The following is a 21,782-nucleotide window of genomic DNA, read 5'->3' as shown; positions in this document are numbered from 1 at the left end:
ATAGACCCAGGAGTCTACAGGAGTCTACTCTCGCAGGAGCCGGCGCTGGGGAAAGCGCAGCTGCCCCCGGTCGGGCTGGGCCGGGCCGGCCGAGCGGATCCACCGAGTCGCAGGGCCTGATGTCGGGCGGGAGGCGGTGCCGCCCCGCGCAGCGGCAGCAGCAGCAGCGCCCCCGGCGGACTCCATTTCCCGTGGCGCACCGCGGCCGGGCCGGCGCAGGCGCGGCGGCGGCAGCGGCGGGCGCGGGCGGCCGGGGCCATGAGGCGGCGGGGCGCGGTGCAGCGCAAGGTGCCGTGTCTGTTCGTCACCGAGGTGAAGGACGAGCCCTCGGCCAAGCGGGAGCGACAGGTGGCTGGGGCAGTACCGGGACGGGAGGACGGGGGGCAGGCAGGTGGGGATGGGCCCGAGCCCAGGGAAAATCGTAGGGCCGCGGCGTGGAGCAGCACGGACCGTGTCAGAGCCCTCGGCCACAGCCGAGTGGCGAGAAGGTTGGCCGTAGATTTAAGGGAAGCTCACGGGAGAGGTTTGCGTAGGGTTCTCCCGCTGGAATGCAGGGAAGAAGGGCCGTCTGAGTGCCGTATCAGCTCAGCCCCACGCTTTTCCTGGCGACTGCATACAGGTGTTCACCCTGATGCTGTGTTTGCTTTTTCTCAGTGAGGGCCACTCCAGCATGACCGTACGGGGAGCCTGTGCCTGTGTGAAACCATACTGCCATTCCCGCCTGTGAGCCTCGTAGGAGGAAAAATTAGCTTGTATTTTCCCCCCCCGCCCCCCTTTTTTTTTTTTTTCTGTTTTGTATATCAGGCTTATGACAGAAAAAAAATGAGGCTGTGAGATGTGGACAGATTGGGGCGGCACTCTAGCTGCAGACCTCCAGTTTGTGTTCCCTGATTTTAGTAGCAGCTGCGTAGTGAACTCGAATGCAGCTCTGGGTGACTTCGCATTGCTGATTGGCTTCTGGATGAAAGAGCTGAAATGTTTGCCAAAACGACAGTAATGTAATTGTTCAACTCAGAGTTAAATAATCTCAATAATGGTAATGTAAGGGTACCTCTGTACACTGTTGATTCTTCACAGAGAAAAAACTAACAGGGTATTAGATCTGGAACTGGCACATGCTATTTTTGTTTGGTTGGTTTTGGTTTTGTTGGTTTTTTTTTTAATTTTTGTGCTGTTGCTTTGAATTGGTTTTTGTTTTGGTTTTTAAAGTTCAGGCAAGGATAAAACGTGGTTATGACTGGTAGGGAAGAAAGAGAGTGGTAGTGCTGGTAAAACCAATGGGAATGTTTTCTCACTACTCAGAAATTTTTAATATAATCTTCATATATGCTGTTTGTTATAGTTATACCTAACTGTAGTATGAAACAGTCACGTTATGTAATACAGGTTCTCCTTTTATGAATTCCACATTCTGTTTCGAGACTTCTGCAATATAAGGACTTGTTTTGTGTTTTGCTGGCATAAAGAGTCCAGATTAAAAGACAAAGCTGACTGAGGAGAGAAGAGGGAGGTATGATGATTAGAAGAGAAAAAAATTTGAATCCAAACACAACTGATTGTACGTTTGCAGTGAAACTGTTCGAGAAGCTGTACAGAAGCCCTAGAAATTTGTACTAGTTCACTTTTTGTTTAAGATCCACAGATCTTGTATTTCTTTGCTCTTTTGAAGCACAAAAGTGTTTAGCTGACATCGGTGATACTAAATGTTTAATACAAGGATGCTTTTTCTACCTTGCAAGAGCACACCTGCTCTGTGTGTTGCACTAACATGGCACTATAGACTTTCATCTCCAAACTGAAAGCTGGGGAAGGCTTGTCGTGAGGAATTTCTATTGCCACCCTAATGCAGAAAGGCAGATCCCAAAATGCTGCAGTGTTGGACTGGAACACTTCTAGTTTATAGAAGTGGTTCTGTTGTCCTGTTTAGAGTGGAAAGCAAAGTCTTCTCTAAGTAATAATCAAGAATGGGAAAGAGGAAGAGACTTTACAAACAGATTGACCCGGTTCTTCTGTCTTAGAGTACTTTGCAAACTAACAGGTTTTGAAGAAACTATTAGAAATCAGCTCTATAATGTGTAATACTTAAAGAGCTAGCTTTAGAGAGGCCAACTATAAGGACCAAGAATCTGTATGACAGCAAGGCAGTAACAGCCACTTGTCTTCTTTTCAGCCATTTAAAGTTTTGGCAACTGACACTATAACTGGAAAGGCATTAGAGGCAGATGTACACAATGCAGTTCCTACTGAAAAGGTGGATGGAACCTGCTGTTATGTAACAACGTATAAAGGTAATCAGAAAGACCCATTTGCAGATTTCTCATGCTGACTAGAACTTGTTTTTCTTAGTTTTTACTTATTTTGTATGATTTATTTACAACTGTTGTGAGTTCAAGTGCCATTAAGCATCTTCACCACAAAGTAGTAGTTACCATAGACTTAGAATGTGTTTCTAGAGTTGTTCTAGCATTTACTCTCTAAAATACATGAAGTGTGATTTAAATGAATATGGACATCCAGGAACTATTCCAGTTTTTAAACTTCCTATTAGTAAGTCTTCCTTGCAAACTGGGTCAGGTATAATAGAGTGTCTAATTTCTTTGGGGAAGATATATAGAAGTACAGAGGTTGGGAGGAAATGAGAAGACTGTGGTTCATTGACTCACTGGGGCTCGTGCCTTCACCTGCATTGAAAGGAAGCTCTGTATTATGCTAGGCAAGACTGTACACAGAATCTAAAATGGATTTGAAAATTCACATAGTGTACTTTGAATTTAAATAGTAGTGGCTTTGCTGATAAAATTTCTCTAGTGGCAAATGGGAATTCCTATCTTGCCTGTTATGCAGTTTATTTCAGTACTCTGCAGGGTATGGTCACCTCAGTAAAGTGCTGGTTTTATCTTTGGAAACTCCTAGGACAACCCTACCTATGGGCCAGGTTGGATCGAAAACCCACCAAACAAGGTGAAAAAAGGTTTAAACGATTCTTGTATTCATTGGAAGATTGCAAAGGTTAGTGAAGATTACTTTCTTTCTTTTTTGACAATATAAGTTAGCCAGTTAGAAAAACAACTAAGCTGACATGGGAAAGATCAGTGATCCTTGTTCCAGTTTTTTTAACCTCACCCTTTACATTGAAGAACTTTAAACTGGTATAGGTAGCTAATTTTTTTAATCTTAATTTTTGAACCTTTGAATCTTAAATTTTGAACCTTTAAACTTCTTAAAGGCTGAACACATCTTTAAACTACCCTAATTGTAGACCACTTGAGTGTGACAGATGTTGGTGTTTGTACAAAGTAACTGGGATTACTGTCTTTAAAACAAGGTTTAGATCAGTGGTATTTTGATAATTGCATTGAAAGACAACACAGCAAAGTTGGTTAACAGTTCACCGAAAACAAAGTATTGCATTTATATGTCTAGAATTTGTCTGGAATATTGAAGAGGATTTCAAGCCTGTTCCAGATACCTGGATTCCAGCAAAGGACATAGAGTTCTCTAATGGCAATCCTTTGCCTGATGAAAATGGACATATGCCAGGTACCTATGATGCAGCACAGGTAAAACTGGGGAAAGGTGTGTGTGTGAATTTCTGAAGTGAATTAGAATTAGTTCCAGAGTTAAAAGTAGTATTTAACATATTCAGAAAAAAAAAATTGGAACGTCATTCGTTGACTATCCAGAAAGGCTTTGTTCTTCTGACACATGGAAATAATTGCAGTTTGCTGTACAAACTCACAGGCTTTCAGCTGAAGGCATAATTGGCACATTTGCATTCTTCTGAGATACAGTAGTTTTTCTTTTTACTCTTTCTGTTTGTACTTAACTGTAGGGTTTTTTTTTTTAATGCATGTAACAGCTTCTAGTATTTACTTTGGTGAAATGTAGTGTTTTCTCATAGGTTGGGTGCCCGTGGAGAAGAATAGTAAGCAGTATTGCTGGCACTCATCTGTTGTAAATTATGAGGCAGGAATAGCACTGGTATTGAAACACCATGCTGACCCAGGGCTTCTGGAAATCAGTCCCGTGCCTTTATCAGAAATTTTAGAACAAACATTGGAGCTTATTGGGACTAATATCAATGCAAATCCATATGGTAAGTTTATATGGTCTGTTCTTAAATACCTTTTTTCTTTAGTGGTATTTTTGAGTGAAATCAGTGCATTTTCTTTGTGTAAGTTTTTTAGAAGAGTTTTCCAGTAGCAACCTTCATAGAAAGGAGATAAAGGGCTGGCTGAAGGAACTCTCACCCAAAAATACTCAGTTTAGAAAGCTGAGTTATCATGGGACTAATTACATCTATTAAATCTCAGTTACTATAAAAATGCATTGCTTTGGTCTTTCAGAAATATTTTGACTGGAGAAAAGTGTTGTAAATATTACTATTAAGATATTAGTAAAATTTTTAAAGTTTGTTTCTTGGAACCTTCACTTTTTTTACACACTCTTTTGATGAATTGAAGTAGAAAGCTTTATTCAGCCATTTTTTGGAGCCCCTAAAGTTAGTCAGAAGTTGCAATTTTTTAATTATGAAAGAGAAATTTTTAAAGGAAATGTAATTTAGGCTAGATTTAAGTTGTGGCTCCTTCCTTTAAAGGCCTTATAGTGAGAAACTAATTAAGTATGAGCACAAGTGAGTTCTAACTTCTGTGCTTTGCTGTTAGGATAACTTGCAAAGATGAGTAGGAAAAATAGTCCTACCTGGTCCTAAGCATTTCTTCAGTTTGAACAAGAATTGCAACAAAAAGTTCTAATAGCTGTGTTCTTAGATGAAGATTTATGTTAACATGAAAAGGCAATGCAGTTGTTAACAGCCCAGTTTTAAGTATTCATGAGAAGATGTGCCAGATTTTCAGGAACTAAGGTGTTTGTGCCATTGATCATGATCTGAAGTATGAAGGACTTAGCTGGTAGCTTTATGGTGACTGAGGAGGTAACCACAAGGAAAAAACAGACAACTCTATAAATCTGTGTGTCATGTTTATTTTATACAAAGGAGGAGGTTTTAAAAAATATAAATGAAAATGTGAGGAGAGACCATTGCATTTGGTACTTAAAAATGTAATTAACTGTTCTCTTAAAGACAGGATAATGTTGTAGCATCTAATAAAAGTTTACCTTTACAGAGTGTTTTTAAGATGTCTGCAATAACAAAAGTGAGGAAACACAGTAACTAGGAGGAAGCTATTTGTTTTTTTAAATGTAGGATTAGGAAGCAAGAAGCACCCTGTACATCTTCTAGTCCCACATGGAGCATTTGAAATAAAGAATCCACCTGCTTTGAAGCAAAATGACATACTGTCTTGGTTTGAAAGCTGCACGGAGGGTAAAGTTGAAGGAATTGTGTGGCACTGCCATGATGGGTGTTTAATCAAGGTGAGTATGTGGATGGACACGTGGAAAGCACTGTAATAATTCATAAAATGTGAAGTACTGTATTCATTTTTTGTCTTTTTTTTCCAAATTCTTTAATAGTAAATAAGTAAATCTCCAACAAATGAGATGACAGTAGAATTAGCTACTGTAATGACAACATAACATATTGAACTTTTTCATTCCCAACATGCTAACAAAGTAATTGAGAACATATTTTCTTGCCTGTCTGTACAGGCAGCATTCGTTTTAAAGCTTAATTCTTGTATTTAAAAATTGAGTTCTCATAATGTTGACTAATAGAACAAGTATTATTAATAAGAATGTGATTTTTCATTAATTAGCAAGTTTATATTATTTCTGAAACTGTGGAGGACACCTTGGTTCTGGTTTGCCTTTTGTGCTTTGCTGTTTTTCATGTTACAGAGATAACTTATTCATGGTTTTAAGTGCCCTGATGCAGAGGATCCTAGAATCCACAAACACCCACACACTTCCCAAGCTGGAAATTGTTGCACTACTCTATCAAAATGGCTGAAATGATCTTCTTTCCTTTTCTTTTAGCTCCATCGCCATCATCTTGGTTTACCTTGGCCACTTGCAGAGACGTACCTGAATTCTCAGCCTGTTGTAATTTCTTTTAACAGAACTAAATATGACTGTGACTTTGAACCAAAGAGTTTGTTTCACCATTTTTCAGTGTTGGATGGACAAAGATTTGACAGACTCAAAGATATCAAGTTTGATGCTTGAAATGATTTTTTTTCTTTTAAGTTAATTGTTGTATGTCCTGCATTCCTCTTAGTTGTGTCTACCACAGAATTCTTCATGAATACTCTTCTAGCTTAGGCAACAGCCCAGGTACTACTGTATCATTTTAAGTTTATCCTAAATGACTAATTTTATATAACAGAGATCTACCTTCCAGCATGTTTATTTTATGAAAAGTCCTTAATTTTGAACCCATTCCTAGAAAATGTTAGCACTGTGTGTAGGAAGTATGTTTTCTACTGCTGGCTGGTCCTAAAAGCTTTACTAGTTAATGCAATCTACTGGAAAAGTTACATAGGTTGTGCTTCTACAAATGTAATTATTATGACACTATTGTATGTAGGTTTGAGACTTAGCATCAAGTTTCTTAACAGTAGACGGACATACTTCAGGTGGGACCAGAAATTTGACTTTTTTTTTTAAAGTTGTAACAGTTTCTTACATGGGAAAACTTCCTGGTATCATTTAACTGTATATCTGCAGCATTATACTGTTATTTAAAAACCCAATTAAACTATATCCTCCAGGCACTTGCACTATTTTGGGACAAAGAGAGTAAATAATAGAAAATAAGCTATTTTTATTCTGGAGAGCCTAGTAAGTGGAGAGAGACATGACTTGGTTTAGTAATTCCCATTTACAACTATGTCTCAATTAGGAAACTTCATCAAAGACATATTAAGATAAGGTATATAAATAATAAAGGTGAGACTGAATGATCATTTGAGTTGGCTTTATTTCATCTCTGCTATAAAAGTATACATCCAGCAACATTAAAAAAAAAAAAAAATATGTACAAAAAATCCCAGTGTTTTGGCTGAAATAGTATAGCTTCATTTTCAGTTCTTTGTTCTTGGATTTTTTAACATTGAGGTAAAAATAACCAGGGACATAAAAACAGACATCCAGCACACTGACCCTGAGTTCAGAGTTAAACATTATGGTTGCACAGGACAAGAGCAAATTATGTATTCTTACTGATCTGGGACTTAGCATACTTAGTATGCTGACAGTTTAAAGGTTTATTAACTTCTAAGAGAAGCCCAAGGTTTCAATTTCACCTGACACCTTATTACCCAAATTAACTGTTCTGAATTAAAATACATTATTGCACAGGAGCTGGGACAGGTAAAACTCACTTTTATTTTGACTGTTGTGTACAGTGACCATGAACTGTTGAATAATCCAATTCTGCACTCTTAGGTGTGTGCAAACTCGCATAACTTTAAGAGATTTGTACTATTCGAAGATACAAAAAATGAAATTGTCTGTGTTTATCAATGATGAGGATATTGAACACTACCCCAGTCAACAGAACTGTTGTCTGGATTATTCTGAATGCCAAACTCTTCATAAAGGTGCTTCAATCTCTCTTCTAAGATAATATTTTTTTTTAATTCTTCTTTGTAGTTATATTTTAGATCCTCAAGTTCTTCAAAAAAGGAAGGACTATAGGTTTCTAGTTCTCTTCTTAGCTCTTTTGTCTCTTCCTATTAAAAAGAATGAAAAGGAGTACCTTTATGCAGAACTTTGCTAATACCACACCTATTTTTTCCTTTTTCATGAGGGATTATATAAGAGAATAAGGATCTTGTCTAGAATCAAAAAACTCTAGCCATAAACAGCATCTTCACTAAAAACAGGCTTTGTGAACAATGCTTAGAAATTGACTGTATCATTAAATATTAATTTAGTTATTAAACAGCTCTTTCTAGCCCAACATAATTTTGCTTATTATCTTGCCTAGGATGATCCTTGCAGCTCACCTTTAATTGTTGTTTTTCGAGCTCTGAAACTTCCAGCTGTGACTGGAGGTCAGCCATTTCTGTCATTAGTTTATCAATTTTATCCTTCTCTACAGTTTCATTATGTCCTGCAAAAATAATGATTTTTTAAATGAAATTTTAAGTAGTGAAAACCCATGGCACAAATAATCTTGTTTCAATAATTCTGCATCTCCTGAAAACTGAAACAGTTAAATAAGACCAGTTATGATCACCAAACATTAAAGTCAGCTAGACTTTTCCTTAGTTCTTTTACAAATTAGGCAGTGGTGTCTAGTTCCTAGTTTACAGCCTCTTGCTCAAAGTAATTGATTATAGAGATTTTTATTGAAAATTCTCTTCAAAAAGCGTGTATATGTACTCAAAAATCCAAGACCTTAATCTGCTTCAGTTTACGCGACTTTGGGATTAATCTACTTCAAATAATTCTGTAGATTTATTATCACTTTGCACACACATATTAAGTAAAAGTAGTTTTAGACCCTAAATACAAGAAGATCTTTAGGTATTGAAAATTATTACCAGCTGCAGGACCTTCATTTGTAGAGGTTTGTCTTTTGTGCTTATAATCCTCTATCTGGTTCACTAGTTCTGCTTTTTCTTTCTCTAATTGATTATTAGTTAATCTGGAATATTAAAAAAATAGATTTTTTAAATTATTACAATATTTTAAAACATAAAATATTTAACTAAAAATTGCAGTGGTCATTTCCTGATCTTCTGGTCACTTCCTGATTTCATGTATATTAGCTGAGATACTTAGTTTAGAAGTACATTACCTTAAAAGCTGAAGCTCCTTGATGATGTTTTCCTCTGACCCTGAACCTTCAGGAAGATGTTTGAGATGCTCAATCTTAAAAAAAAAATTAAGAAAGTTTTATTCTTGAAAACAGTATCCATGGCCCTGCAGTTCAAATAGAGTTCTCTTGGATACAATATTAAAAAAAGAATGAAAATAACACTAAGGATGTAACCAAACATTAAGCTAATAGAAAAAAAAACAAAAACTTGTTCATGTACAGTTCCCACACACAAAGCTAATGCTTGACAGCCTTTCCAAAGTTAGTAAAATCATTGCTATGTATTTAATGAAGGGCAGAGAATAAAGTAGAAGTTAGATTTACAAAGAAAGTTGGATACATAGCTACACCAACGTACTGTATAAATATGCTTAAGGAATTAATATGCCTAAATTATTTAAATGCTTTAAAAATATTACTGATATAGTTATTTGCATACTTGGGTGTCCCAGTTAATTTTGAAAGATTGTATGAAAACCCTGTGATTTTTGTAATGACAGCCCCAGTGAGGGTACAGTGACTTGGGGTGACCTGCAAGTTAAGTTAGAAGAGGTCCCTGACTAGAGAGGGAGGGAGCCTCTGAAAGAGACTCCTGGTAAAGATGCAGGCACAAGAGTGGTTTAAATATGTGATTATATACAGTTGATGAATGCAGTGACAGTTCATGAACTCCTATGAGGTTACTGACAATGATAGGTTTTTGTTCTGTTACTACCTAACAGGGTAAGGATTTGGTTTTTTTTACACAATCAGGCTCTGTTTTTTGAAACATAGTTAACTTTGATCTCATCCCTTCATCAGTACTTGAGACATGAAAGAAACTGAAAAGTGTGTTGCTCCCCGAGTAATATCACAAAATGAAAGACTTCTATCTCCATGTTAAATTCGCTGCTGGTATATACTTCATGTAAATAACACTGATGTTAGAAAAGGAAAAACAAGGAAAAACTAAGAAAGTAATTGTTTTGTAGGAATAAATTCCAAGTTCTGTTATTGAACACATCTACTTTCTTACATAATATATAGACACACACACACACATATATATATCTATATATCTATATATCTATGACTTCCCAAATCAGAAGTTTTATATTTGATACCTTACACTGAGAAAGGCCAGTACAAGTTGTCTGGGGAAGAAAATCGTCTGAATATAAATAAATGAGAAGATGGAAGCTAATGTAGGGGCAATTCTCTTTGTACTTAAAAGCCAAAAGGTGATGCATCTTTTAAAAGGTACCTAAGTTTAAAATTCATCAACTCTTCCACACGTACAATAGTACTTGTAAGACTACTGGAGACTGCATGTAAGGGACCAGACTGGAAACAGAAATGAGGATCCTATTTAGGATAGCGAACTCAGTACTCTCCTGCCCCCCACCAAAACCAGAGGAACTAGGGAAGTCTCTGCAGCAACCTCACTGCAAAACAAGCTTGAAAGATTTAAGGCCTTTTGAAGCATCTATCTACAGGCTTTCATGTGATCACTGAAACTATAATAAAAAAAACCCTACAGAAAAATATAGTAGAAAAATAATCATATTCCTCAGACTGCAAATCAAGAATATGTATTGATAATATGTGGTAAACCTCATTAATTGGCTAAAATATGCAAATATAGCAACTATGACTGAAAAAAAGCATAAAAGAAAGGGTTAGAAAAAAAACAAGTATTCTGCCACTACAGACATTATTGCAAAGACAAATTAAGCATTCTATTTCCAGAGTTATCTAGCTAAATTTTACTCACTTGTTCTTTCAGGTCTTGTACATTTTTATCAGCGTTGTGCTCACGTTCTGTTGCTTCCTGAAGCAGCCTTTTAAGGTTAGCAATGCTTTGGGTTTTCTTAGCAATATCTGTTTCCATTTCCTTCAACTTAGTTTCCTGCATTCTGACAGTATTTTTATTTAGAGAAAAATAAGAGCGGAAGTTAATACTTATGCAGAAACAGAGATTAAAATATCTTTAGGAGAATAAATGCTGTAAAATACACCCTAAAATATGTTTGGGGCATTGGCCTTGAAATAACCACTGGCCTTATAAACACAGTTTGCTGAAAGAAGCATAGCAAGAAACACATCTTTAATCTTAGAATAAAGGCTTTTCTAGATATTACACTGTTGTGGTTCTCTTTTTGTGTCTACATTTATTAAAAGGGGACAGGAATATTTTTATGCTATTGCGCATAAACCCCAAACACCTGCTGCTGAAAGGATCCATGCTGCTGATGCAGGATGTACACTAGCTGGATCTTACTTCAGTGTTATACCTTTGAAAGTATTTTTCTAATGATTTAGTAATTTATGAAAAATAATGTACCGAGAAAAGGACTAATGCAGATGCAGAAGATGAAGACTCCAAGGCCAAACTAATCTGCAGTAAATTGTTTACCCTGGAGGAAGAGCAGTCTGAAGAAGGTTCCATTTTGCTTTGAGCTTTACAAGGCTACAAAAAGGTTTGTGTAGAATCTGAAATGTTGGAAAGTACCTCTGGAGGTCATGTAGCCCCATCTCCTATCTGAATCCATCTGGATTTTCAGATAGCAATACAGTGTCCAACACCTTGCTACCTGCCAAGGAGTCTTCTGAAGGGTCACTGGGATGACAGCCCTTTGTTTGCCCTATGAAACACTTTGTGTTACCACGTATATGCATTGGTAGATGTGCTGGTGAGGTGCATTGCATGTTAAAGTTCCCCAAGGAGCTCTAGGTTAGTAAGGTTATGTTATTAACTTACTTTAAAGTAAATGCAAATAGAAGGCTTTAGTCACATGAGTTGAAATAGGCAAGTACAATTAAATGTGACCATGTATTTTGTATCTATACACAACTATGTATCACTGTCAACTAAATAGAACCAAGTAGAAATGTTTTTGAAAAGAGGTGAAGAAGAATACTGCTGAACCAATATGGCAGCTGTTAAGGGCCTACTATCTTCACTGCATGCTCATAGCCTCTCTCTGCTGTGGCAATCAGCTACTTCTGTCCTGTCCTGCAGTCAGCTCTGCCCTCCTTCCTTAGACAAATTATGGTTTCATCTGGCCTTGCACAGAGACATTTTACCTCACTGGATTGTTTGGGAGAAGGTTAAAAAAAAACAAAATGCTTTTTGAAGTCTCAATGAAGAAATGGCTCAGCAATATGTCAGAGTAGCACTACACTCCCCAAGGGATCCTGTGGGAGCGCAAGACTCAGAAGGGAGTAAAATCTTGGACATCAACAGTGTTCTGACCTAAGATAAAATTAAACAAGTCTCTCTCCTGTCCAGCTGATTTTCTGCCCTAATAAGTTTACTGTCAGAGGTTCTGATTTTGTAGATACTTTCCATTTCTGTTTAACACTATTAAAGAGTACTTTTTAACATGTCAACTTATTTCACCCTGAAGTCATCCAGGAGTCCAGGACTAAGTATTTATTACCAAAAATTTGCTCCCTGCCATCCTTACACAGGTTGTTTATGTCTCTTAATAGCATAAGCATTGTATAATTTTTCTGTCCTTTTATTACATTCCCAATTCCTACCTTGTTACAATGGACTTCCAGCCTCTGCTGTCAGCTCCATCAAGCTGGCTCTCAGCCAAATTTAGCTTCTTAATGGTTTCCTCCAGCTGTACATTTAACTTCTCATTTAATATCTCCAAGTTATTCTTCTCTATTCGTAGCTTCTCTCCACTGTCAACTTCCTATTGTTCAATAAAAGCAAAGCTTTACGGAATACTTAACCGCACATGAAGCATGGTATTATCTCAAACGACAGTGAGACGGTGAGTGCTGATGTAGAGGAAAATGGCATCAAAGACTACTAGCACTACAACTTCCAAATTTGATCTTGGGCTAGTCCTTGGATATCTCCTTTCCACATATAGTAAAATAAATCTTTCATGGCCATATCAGTGTTATATCAACCATTAAGAAAAGTAAAAACTATATACTTACCATAATCAGTGCCTAGTGGAAAGAAAAGGATGCATCAAAATGATCATACCTTTTTCAGTTCTTTACGCAGTCTTTCATTTTCAGTAATGAGTTTTTCCGTTGCTTTGGTTTTAGATTCAAAACGCACACTCAGCTGGCTCTCCAGATCAAGTTTCATTTTTTCCATTTCAGACTAAAGATCAAACAGTTTGTTAAAACCCATTTACATTGCTCAGTAGAAGATTTTAGATTTCCATTTAAAGCACAGGTACTTAGCACAGCGAACATTTCATCACATAGTTAAATGTATCTGCAAGGTACAGTGTACCTTAAACTGTGCAGTATGTTATACTAAAATGCAGTTTTGCCTTTCTGTTCTATATATTTCACAGCTGGCATTTCCAAAACAGTTTTGTGCCAATCAGTATCATGCTACTCCATTTTGTTACTAACTTGCATATAAACTGTTACCTAAATAAAGTTACTGGAGACAAATCTGTACCTTTAGCCTCTCATTTTCCTGCTCAAGACCAAGTACAGCTGGAGCTTTTTTCAGTTCTTCATTTTCTCTTTGGACTCTCTCAACAACCTTTTTCATCAAGCCAATTGTTTTTTCCAGTTCTGGGACTGTCTTTCCACTTCTACCAGCCTACAGAGGGGGGAAGGAAAGAAGTAAAAGTGAACAAATAGTTCATCTTAACATTCTGAGATACTCCAGACCTTACATTATTGCTTATTTTCCCATTGCAATTCATACTTATATTAAAAAAATGCTTTATTTTGATACAACTTGAACACTAGAATTTCTTGCATACTTAGCTCTCCAAAACATCTGAAGATTTATTAATCCCCCAAGTCAACAGATCAACTCCTTCATTTTCTATGTTACCCTAAAGAGCTGCAGTTAAGTCTCAAAATCTGCTGTACTCATGAACTAAACTGAAACATTAGGAAAATAAATTAAATAACTACTTAATTTATTTAGCTTTTCTTGTAGAAAATTTCCCCAATCCAACAGACCATGCAATTGCTTAAATACTAATACCGTTGGGGGCACAGGAGAAAAATGGGAGCTTGAGGGAAGAAAAGAAGGCTCTTTTTTAGCAACCCTTCTTCTGCTGAATTAAAGTGACAGAAGAACTACATATTAAAGCATAAGTAGATCTGCCTTTCCAAAGGCATATATTCTTCTTGCAAAATGATAAATAAATAAATGTGGGGGAAAATACTGTAATTTCCCTGTTTTTCTTCTTTCACTACATTAAATAATGAGTTAGAAAATCTGTTAGGGAGTCTTCAAATCCATTTTTTTTCTCATCCTCTTTGTAACAATTTCCTCAGCAATCATAATTTAAAGATACTGCTGATTCCAGTTCAGGGGACATAAGGAACCCCATAAGGAAAATGAGGAGGATTTACTCCCTAGACTTCTACATAAATGTATAGCAACCAAATTTCAGAAGTAAAAACTACTTATTTTTCTTCTCTAAAATAACTGGAGGGATTAGGAGGTTTGTGTTGGTACACAGCAGAGTTAAAGAGAAACCTGTCACATCTTGCTGCCTGTGAATGGAGAAAGATGCAGAATTTGCTGTATCCTCAGAATCTTTGCGTGAAACAGTTGTATAAACTGAATTTTCTTGTCCAAGAATACCACTACATAAGAGAGACAGGTCTACAAGCACTTCATGCAAAGCATGGGTAAAAGAATGAAAAATATCTGATCTTTTTCAGGTACCCCAAAGTAAAACTCATTCTCCTTGTGTAGTGAGCTACAAAGAGCTACACAGGCACTTAGGAGCTTTTATCAATTCACCTTTCTTTACAAGGTCACACAAATAGTTTGATAAGTGAGCAGCAGGAGACACACTGCTGAGTAGTTTTTCCCCTTAACTTTGGAAATATTGTTCTATTAAAGTAGTTGATAGTAGCTAGGGTAAAATTTTGCTGTGTTACCTTCCATAGTACAACAAACAAAAACCTTCACTATTAGTAACTGACCCTTTTTACATCTGCATCAAAAATTTACATAAACATATGAATATAATTTTCATTATTACTGCTGTAACTGCTATTTATTGTACAGATATGCTGCTGAAGGTAACTAATCCAAATGACAAAATAAGGCCATGATAGTGCAAATATTTAATAGTTTAGCTCTAGTCCTCCTAATGCTCCTGTTAACTTAAGGTCATTAATTCATTATAGCATTTTGTCAATACAATAAACAAGAGCAATTAATGTTTGGCTTTGGTTGATTCCAAAATATTTCATTTCAGTAATACTTTGGGGTTTTTTGTATTTTGTTTTAATTTACTTATGATGAAAAGTGCTGTTAAGATACTCACCCCTCTAATGCTGCCCAGCTTTCGTTCAGCTTCTGCTTTCTCTTTTTTGAGAAGTTCACACATTTCTTTTAAGTCATCTACTTGGTCCTACAAATAAAAAAAAAAAAAAGTGATAAGCAACTTAAATCTCAAATTGAAGTGAAAAACTGGTGAACAAAATTACAGTGGTTTTACTTGAAAAATGTAAGAGAAAGCAATTTCCCATCACAATGACATTTTCCATTATTTCTACCATTCTACCATATTCAACCTTCTCATCATTCATGTAAAAACATGGAAAATTTACAGTATGTACAGAAAAAATATCCATTTCATTTTAAGCAATTCTCTGAGCTGTGTGAGGGTAAAGGGACTAAAGTAAGATGATGTTACCTTTAGTCTTGGCAAATCTTTATTGGCCTGCTCTAGCTGGAATTTTAGCTCAATGTTTTCAGATGACAATCTGAAATTCTCCTTTAAAACTTCTTGTTCTCTTTGATACTGATCACCTGATCTTATTCCTGATGTCTTGAGAAAAGAAAGGAAAAAGATATAATTAAGTGGTAATGTAATTCAGTACAACTATCAGTTGTAGCTGATTAAGAGCAACAGAGAACTAGTATTTTTCACAGGAATGAAGCAAGACAATATTATTTCCAGTTTTGATCTAATCTGCTTTGATTTTAACACCTTCTCTTACATTTCATTAACTTGCTTAACCTTTAAGGGAAGTTTACAAATCAGTATAAACCAGTAAAAATTTTGTCAAACCAAAATTACTTCTCAAACTATTCTGTAGAAGTAAACCTCAAAGACTAAAAGATAAAGAAGTTACTGAATGAAGTAAGCTGTGACACTGTACCTGGGAACAGCACCTAATTTTAAGAGCATACTCTGGTAGTTTTTCAGGTAGCACATACATCATAAGAAATTTCAATTATGTCAAATGGATCAGAGAGCAAGCCAGGAACAGTAGCATGTCATTCTCATTTAATCTGTTAGTTCCCAAAATCCTAAGTTTTTATCCATGGAGGATTGTGATTTCAACTACACAAAGATGGCTTTGCATACTTTATAGTGCCAGCTGAAATCACAGCAATACAGTAAATTTACTCTGACTAGTAAAAAGAAAAGTCTTTTAATAATTTAATAATCAGTATTTTTTACTTATGTAATTTGGGAATTAACTGTATTATTCATTACTTTATTGCTAATTGGAGGAATCAAGTATTTGTTTCTTTAAAGCCTTTTTTTTTCTTGGTGTAAATAATAACAGATCGTAAGTCTCTTAAAGAATGAAGGATATCAATTAGCTCCATGTATCTTTGGATAGTCTCTGGATCAAAATTTTAGAATTGGCAGTAGCTTACTTGTGAGCTGACATGCATGCCTATCCTGAAAGTATAACGTTTGCTTTCTGGACCACTTGGTAAGTACTCTAATATCCCTGCAGACCATGCACAGGAAAGCACTGCTTTATCAAGATCAAACTATTCTATTTCTAAATTATTTGTACTGAAGAAATGCTAGAGGGTCACTACAGTATCAAACCTTAGGCATTTCACAAAATTCTGGGATAGTTTCAACCCCTTCTGTACAGCCTCGGTCATTTTCCTGTTTATTCTCTCCAGTGTGTTGATTCATTTCATTATTCATATTTATATTCTCTGCTTCACAATCATTAGCTTGATTAGGAGGTTCCCCTGAACCAGACTGATTGCAGCTCATTTTATCAGCATCAGGCTCTTCTACACATTCCTCTTCATCCACATTTGATTGCTTGAAGATTTCTTGCTTCCTCTCTTCTTCTTCTTCTTCGCATTTCTCATTAACTTCTCCATTTTCAGGTTGGGTTATATTTTCTTCTTTTTCACCACAGTTCTCTTTACCAGCTTCAGCTATAATTTTGGTTTTCAGTCCTTCCCTAGAAACATCTGTGTCCTTGCATTTCTCACTATCTTCAGGGTGCTGTTCAAGAGACACTTCTCTGCTTACATCTGCAGCAGCCTCCTGGCCTTCATTATGCATGATGCATGTTTGCATGCCTGTGTCCCCATCTACTTCACTACCATCAGTAACTCTATTATTAGTCTGATGTTTGATTTCATTCCTATTTGAAATAGATTTCTTGTGAAGGAATTTCAGATACTTCTGTTTACTGACACTGATAGGAACAGACTTGGTCAGTTCAGTTTGGTCACATGTACTCTGAGTCAAGTTGAAGATAGAGTGAAGCATGAAAGAAGAGCAGAACACAGTAAAAGAAAACAGAAAACAGAAAGGAAACTAGAACCTACTGTTAAGTCTATTCTTGAAAGATTAAGAAAACATAAAAATGCAAAATTTGCAATATAATCAACCTTGTAAAAATTGAAGAACAACAAAAACACCTAATGTAACTGAAATGAAGCTGAGTATTTCCCCAAACTCTGTGTGTCTTAAATTTTTAATCAATATATAATATAGTAGTCTCTCAGCTGCAGACTCACATTTAAAAATATATTTTCCTTATTTCTCTGCATATGCTAGGATGCTGAATATTCCAGCTTCTACCTGTAGGACACAGAAATCTGAGAACTTTGGGGATTTGGGGGTTTTGGTTTGTTGGGTTTTTTAAAAAGCACCAAAAGGTGAGTATTTCATATCCTGCTGTAGAATACTGTTGTTCAAATAAAACCAGCTAAGTGACAGAATACCGAATAGAAAACAAATACTTTTCATAAATAGTATTCTAGATAATATGGTTACATTATTAACTTACCAAGGGTCTCAAAAATGTCTCTCTTGAACATTGTCTCTGCAATGCATGAAGCTTTTCCTGGAGGCATTGATTTTTGAAGTGTAAATCTTCTACAACAGAGTCTCGTGGGATTGCTTGCAGTGTTCTACATCAAAAAATGAATCAAGCCAAAACAAACAAATGGCTATTAATGCAGAAAAACATCCCTGAAGGTAAAAGCACTGTGAAATTCTCAATTTCTACACTGGATTTTCCCAGTGTTTCTAAGCTAGTTATTCTAAATCAATGTTGGTCATATTTCAGCTAATCCAAATGAATGGAAGATACTTGCTTTAGCAAAAGGAATCGGCTCTTTTCAGATGTGTACAGTTTCTATTACTCAGGTACATTATCCACTGTGACAGTGGATATACTAGTTAAGAATACATTTCCTAGCTGCACTTAGCAGTTCCAGTAACTTTCACCAACTCTAAATTGCTGTTAAAATTTTTCACAATAGGAGCCATGTGTTTTTCATATTATTTAGCTTTTTAGAATAATGAACCAATGCTACATAGTCTCTGAACATGCACAACTACTCCCAAATACTTTTAAGTTAGTTCATCACAGACTCTAAGTTAAATTCCTTTTTACTGTTTTTTATTCTTGAACTAAAGTTTGCCTATTGGAGACTATCTCATTCCATATATTTTTTTACTAATTTAGATTTCTCACTTTTTATATTATTTTAAAAAGCATCTCACCTCATGTGTGCAACTTCATTTTCTAACTCTAGATTCCGTTTTCTTAGTTCTTCCACTTCTTTTTCAGTTTCTGCGGCTCTTACTCCAACAACACGGTCAACAGTGACACCAGTAGTTTTCAGTCTCTTCTGTAGAGCAACTTTCTCTTTTTCAGTCCTGCAACATCCAGTAAATTTACATTTTCAAGTTTATTTGCTAACTTGCTTTCTTGAGGAGGAAATACTTTCTGTCTTAAAGAATCCACATTTGCATTTCATCTCCTCACTGAACCAAACCCCCTTTTTCTGTTTAACAAGGTTACTGTATAGACAGTAAAGCCTTACACCAAAATCCCAACACAGGGAATGGACATATGGTTGTTTCCTGAAAAGGCTTCAAACTCATAATCCTAGAATTGTCATTACTGCAGTAACACTACAAGTATCCAGTCCTAGCAACCTGATTAAATAATACCATCATGAGAAACAGCCTGTCTTCATAAAGCTGTTACTTGCTTTATGAAAATTATAGAATGCTACACCAGGAAGCATAATAAGGACTTTAATTTTATCTTGAGACACTTTCTTCTGATAAAGGTAGTTGGCTTCCACAAGGGAAAGGATACCAGAGAAGTTAGTAGCCTGCTGCTTGAAAATTAACTAAACCTTTTAGTCTCAACAGCAATGTCAAATTCTCGCTATCGATCTTATAAACATAGCAAACTGCAATAATTACTGTATATCAAACATATCTGGATTTCCCTTACATCATAATTTTGAAGCTGAATCAATTAAAACCAACTCACTTTGTATAAATTTCTTTCAATGTATTCAACTGTTTAGATAAAGCATCTGCTTCTTTTTCCTTTTCCCTTAGTTTGTTCCGCAATCCTTCCATTTTGATTTGCCATTTTTTACCTTCATCCCATCTAATTATTTCCTCCTTGGAGGTCTGTGAAGAATATAAATAGATTATGTATTTCCCTTTTATTTCTTCTCTTAATGCAAAACAAGCAAACACATTTAAAAACTAAAAATGATATATCCTTCATTTATCAATTTAAAACAGGAAGCCATAGCAGGCATATATTATTTGCCATAGCTAAGTAGCAGTTTCTTCACATTTTTTCTCAAGTTCACTTTCCAACTTTTTAATTTTTTTCTTAAGCACATCCATCAGATTTTTTCATCAGCTTTGCTCTGAAAAATTCAGCTGGATACACTGCTATGATTGGTGTATAAAGCTAATGCAGTTGATTGCTCCTACCAAATTCTTCCTCAGCTTTTAATATTCCCTTTACAAATAAAAGGAGTGAAGCATTTTATGAAATTAGAGGTGCTAGTTCAATGTGTCCTTTTACTTCAAATTACACATTAGATTTAAGACAAAGTAGGTTTTTCATATGGTAATTTACAACAGATCTGTCTTCTACAACTCACCAGGGACTTGAATGCCCCTGTTGCACAGCTTCTTTTCCTACAAGAAATGGAATCTCTACTTAGAGTTAATAACTCAGTAACTATAAATTATACATTGGTTAAAACCTATAACTATAGGATCACAAGTGTCTACTGAAAAATCACAGTCAATATTCCTATAAGAAATTTTTGGTTTGGTTTGGGGATTTTTTTGTTTATTTTTAGTTGGAATTTTTCTTTCTCTGGTTATTCCCTGTACTTAATTTTCTGTTTTTGTTCTGAACAGTTACTGCTATAAAGCAATGGAATGAAAGGAAAATCTTGGAAAACAGGAAAAATGCATGCCAAGTGTGAGAAAAATATCTCTACACACAAAGCAACAGGTATTGAAAACATTTCAAATTAAATGAAAGTCTAAGTGCAGTCCTAGAATAATAATAAACATCATACATAAATACTTTGACTCTCAATATGCAAGTGTGCTATAATATTCCAGTACACTTTATAATTAATATGAGAAGCCACTAATTAGATAGTGACATAGTAACAAGCAAGAAACCAGGAAAACACTTAAACATTAACACAACTGTAGTCACTCAGAACTTCTTGAATGTGGAGATCACAATTGTCAAGAATAATCACTTATAGAGATACCATCCCTTTTAAAATTCACTCTTTTGCTCCTCAGTATTTTGTGCTTTTATTATCTCATTGGTTTCACAAAAGCACATTTGGCAGAACTTATGTAATCAATTTCACCGCTACCTAAACAATCTTCATTTTCTAAGATTTTGTAGAATTAAACATCCATTAGAAAAAGGCAGGAAAACATGAATATATCAGTACAAAGTAACAAGAGCAGTAATAAAGTACATGAGAAACATGAGAAGTTGCACCCATGAAACTACTTTTTTTCTGATCAAGTTTGGCTGGTATGTTTTAGAAGAAATAGGGAGAGGTGAACAACCTCGGCTCGGCTAATGAGCTCTTTCAAAGCCATGATATAAATAGCACATACCTTGTCTTCTCTTAGACTCTTCTTTTCTGTTTCTTCACACTTCTTCTCAAGTTCACTTTCCAACTTTTTAATTTTTTTCTGAAGCACATCTATCAGATTTTGTTCATCAGCTTTGCTCTGAAAAATTACAGAATTTTAAAGCTTCAAGTTAAGTGACTACTGAGATTTTTTTCTCCAATCAAAAAACAAGGATTTTAATTCCAAATTGGCAAAACTAGTTTAAAACCTAAACAAACTTTTAAAAATTGTCTTCAAATTATTGTAGTATTGGAATGTAACTTTTCCCTCTGAACTGAATAATCAGCAGCAAGTAGATGAATTTTTAAAAAATAAATGGATGATTCTTCTGTAAATCCCTTACTTATCTTCTAAAAGGGGAAACAGGGACAGCCAGGAAGAAGACAAAATACCATTTTCCCAAGAAGCTATGAAAGTGGTTATTCAACTTCTCAGACTCTTCCAAACATTTCAAGAAGTTTTCTTTTAGCTGAGGCATAGAAACAAGCTAATAGCTTACATGTAACCCAACTGATGAGGAAAAAATAAACTTTTTAATCAAGTGTAAGATACTTACATTTTCATTCCCCCCAAAACCAGCTCCTCTATACAGAAACTTGACCAAGATCAAACATAGTTTGAAAAGTCACTTCTACCTGAATGCTACTGCTTAGCCTCCTAATCCGGTTCTTCAGTTCTTCATTTTCTTTTTCTATTTCATTTTTTTCCCTCGATATTTTAGAAAATGCTTTTTGTTTCTTCTGAAGCTCTTGGTTTAACTCATCCCTTTCATTAGACAATGAAGTTTCCTTGTTTTTACTTATTTTAAGGTTATCTGTAAGTTTTGTAATTTGATTATTCAATTCCTCTATCTGTGTCTAGAAGAAAACAAAAAAGTCAGCAAAGGCCTGAAA

General features: G+C 35.7%; 2 protein-coding genes across 2 annotated transcripts in view; one reads left to right on the top strand and one right to left on the bottom strand.

Annotated features, from left to right (window-relative positions):
• Positions 1 to 216: 216 nt before the first annotated feature.
• On the top strand, positions 217 to 6,866 carry LOC131591772 (RNA ligase 1-like). The gene is made up of 7 exons (XM_058862815.1): positions 217 to 348; positions 2,171 to 2,288; positions 2,914 to 3,009; positions 3,424 to 3,540; positions 3,902 to 4,096; positions 5,207 to 5,376; positions 5,938 to 6,866. Exons 1-7 carry the CDS (start codon positions 259 to 261, stop codon positions 6,124 to 6,126), a joined length of 975 nt encoding a protein of 324 aa, XP_058718798.1. The 5' UTR covers positions 217 to 258; the 3' UTR covers positions 6,127 to 6,866.
• A 138-nt stretch (positions 6,867 to 7,004) lies between these two features.
• LOC131591771 (centrosomal protein of 290 kDa-like) overlaps positions 7,005 to 21,782 on the bottom strand; it is a 50,010-nt gene continuing 35,232 nt past the window's right edge. Inside the window, exons 40-55 of the mRNA XM_058862814.1 lie at positions 21,525 to 21,746; positions 20,872 to 20,988; positions 19,241 to 19,386; positions 18,457 to 18,612; positions 17,735 to 17,858; positions 16,525 to 17,181; positions 15,367 to 15,501; positions 14,995 to 15,081; positions 13,149 to 13,295; positions 12,717 to 12,839; positions 12,254 to 12,414; positions 10,482 to 10,623; positions 8,708 to 8,781; positions 8,451 to 8,554; positions 7,911 to 8,017; positions 7,005 to 7,634 (exon numbers count right to left, since the gene is read on the bottom strand). Coding sequence (XP_058718797.1) covers positions 7,422 to 7,634; positions 7,911 to 8,017; positions 8,451 to 8,554; positions 8,708 to 8,781; positions 10,482 to 10,623; positions 12,254 to 12,414; positions 12,717 to 12,839; positions 13,149 to 13,295; positions 14,995 to 15,081; positions 15,367 to 15,501; positions 16,525 to 17,181; positions 17,735 to 17,858; positions 18,457 to 18,612; positions 19,241 to 19,386; positions 20,872 to 20,988; positions 21,525 to 21,746 — 2,715 coding nt within the window. The 3' untranslated portion in view covers positions 7,005 to 7,421. The remainder of the gene's footprint in view (positions 7,635 to 7,910; positions 8,018 to 8,450; positions 8,555 to 8,707; positions 8,782 to 10,481; positions 10,624 to 12,253; positions 12,415 to 12,716; positions 12,840 to 13,148; positions 13,296 to 14,994; positions 15,082 to 15,366; positions 15,502 to 16,524; positions 17,182 to 17,734; positions 17,859 to 18,456; positions 18,613 to 19,240; positions 19,387 to 20,871; positions 20,989 to 21,524; positions 21,747 to 21,782) is intronic.

This window comes from Poecile atricapillus, chromosome W, assembly GCF_030490865.1.
Source record: "Poecile atricapillus isolate bPoeAtr1 chromosome W, bPoeAtr1.hap1, whole genome shotgun sequence".
NCBI lineage: Eukaryota > Metazoa > Chordata > Aves > Passeriformes > Paridae > Poecile > Poecile atricapillus.
The sequence above is the reverse complement of the archived record's forward strand: the minus strand, read 5'-3'. Positions and strand labels throughout refer to the sequence as shown.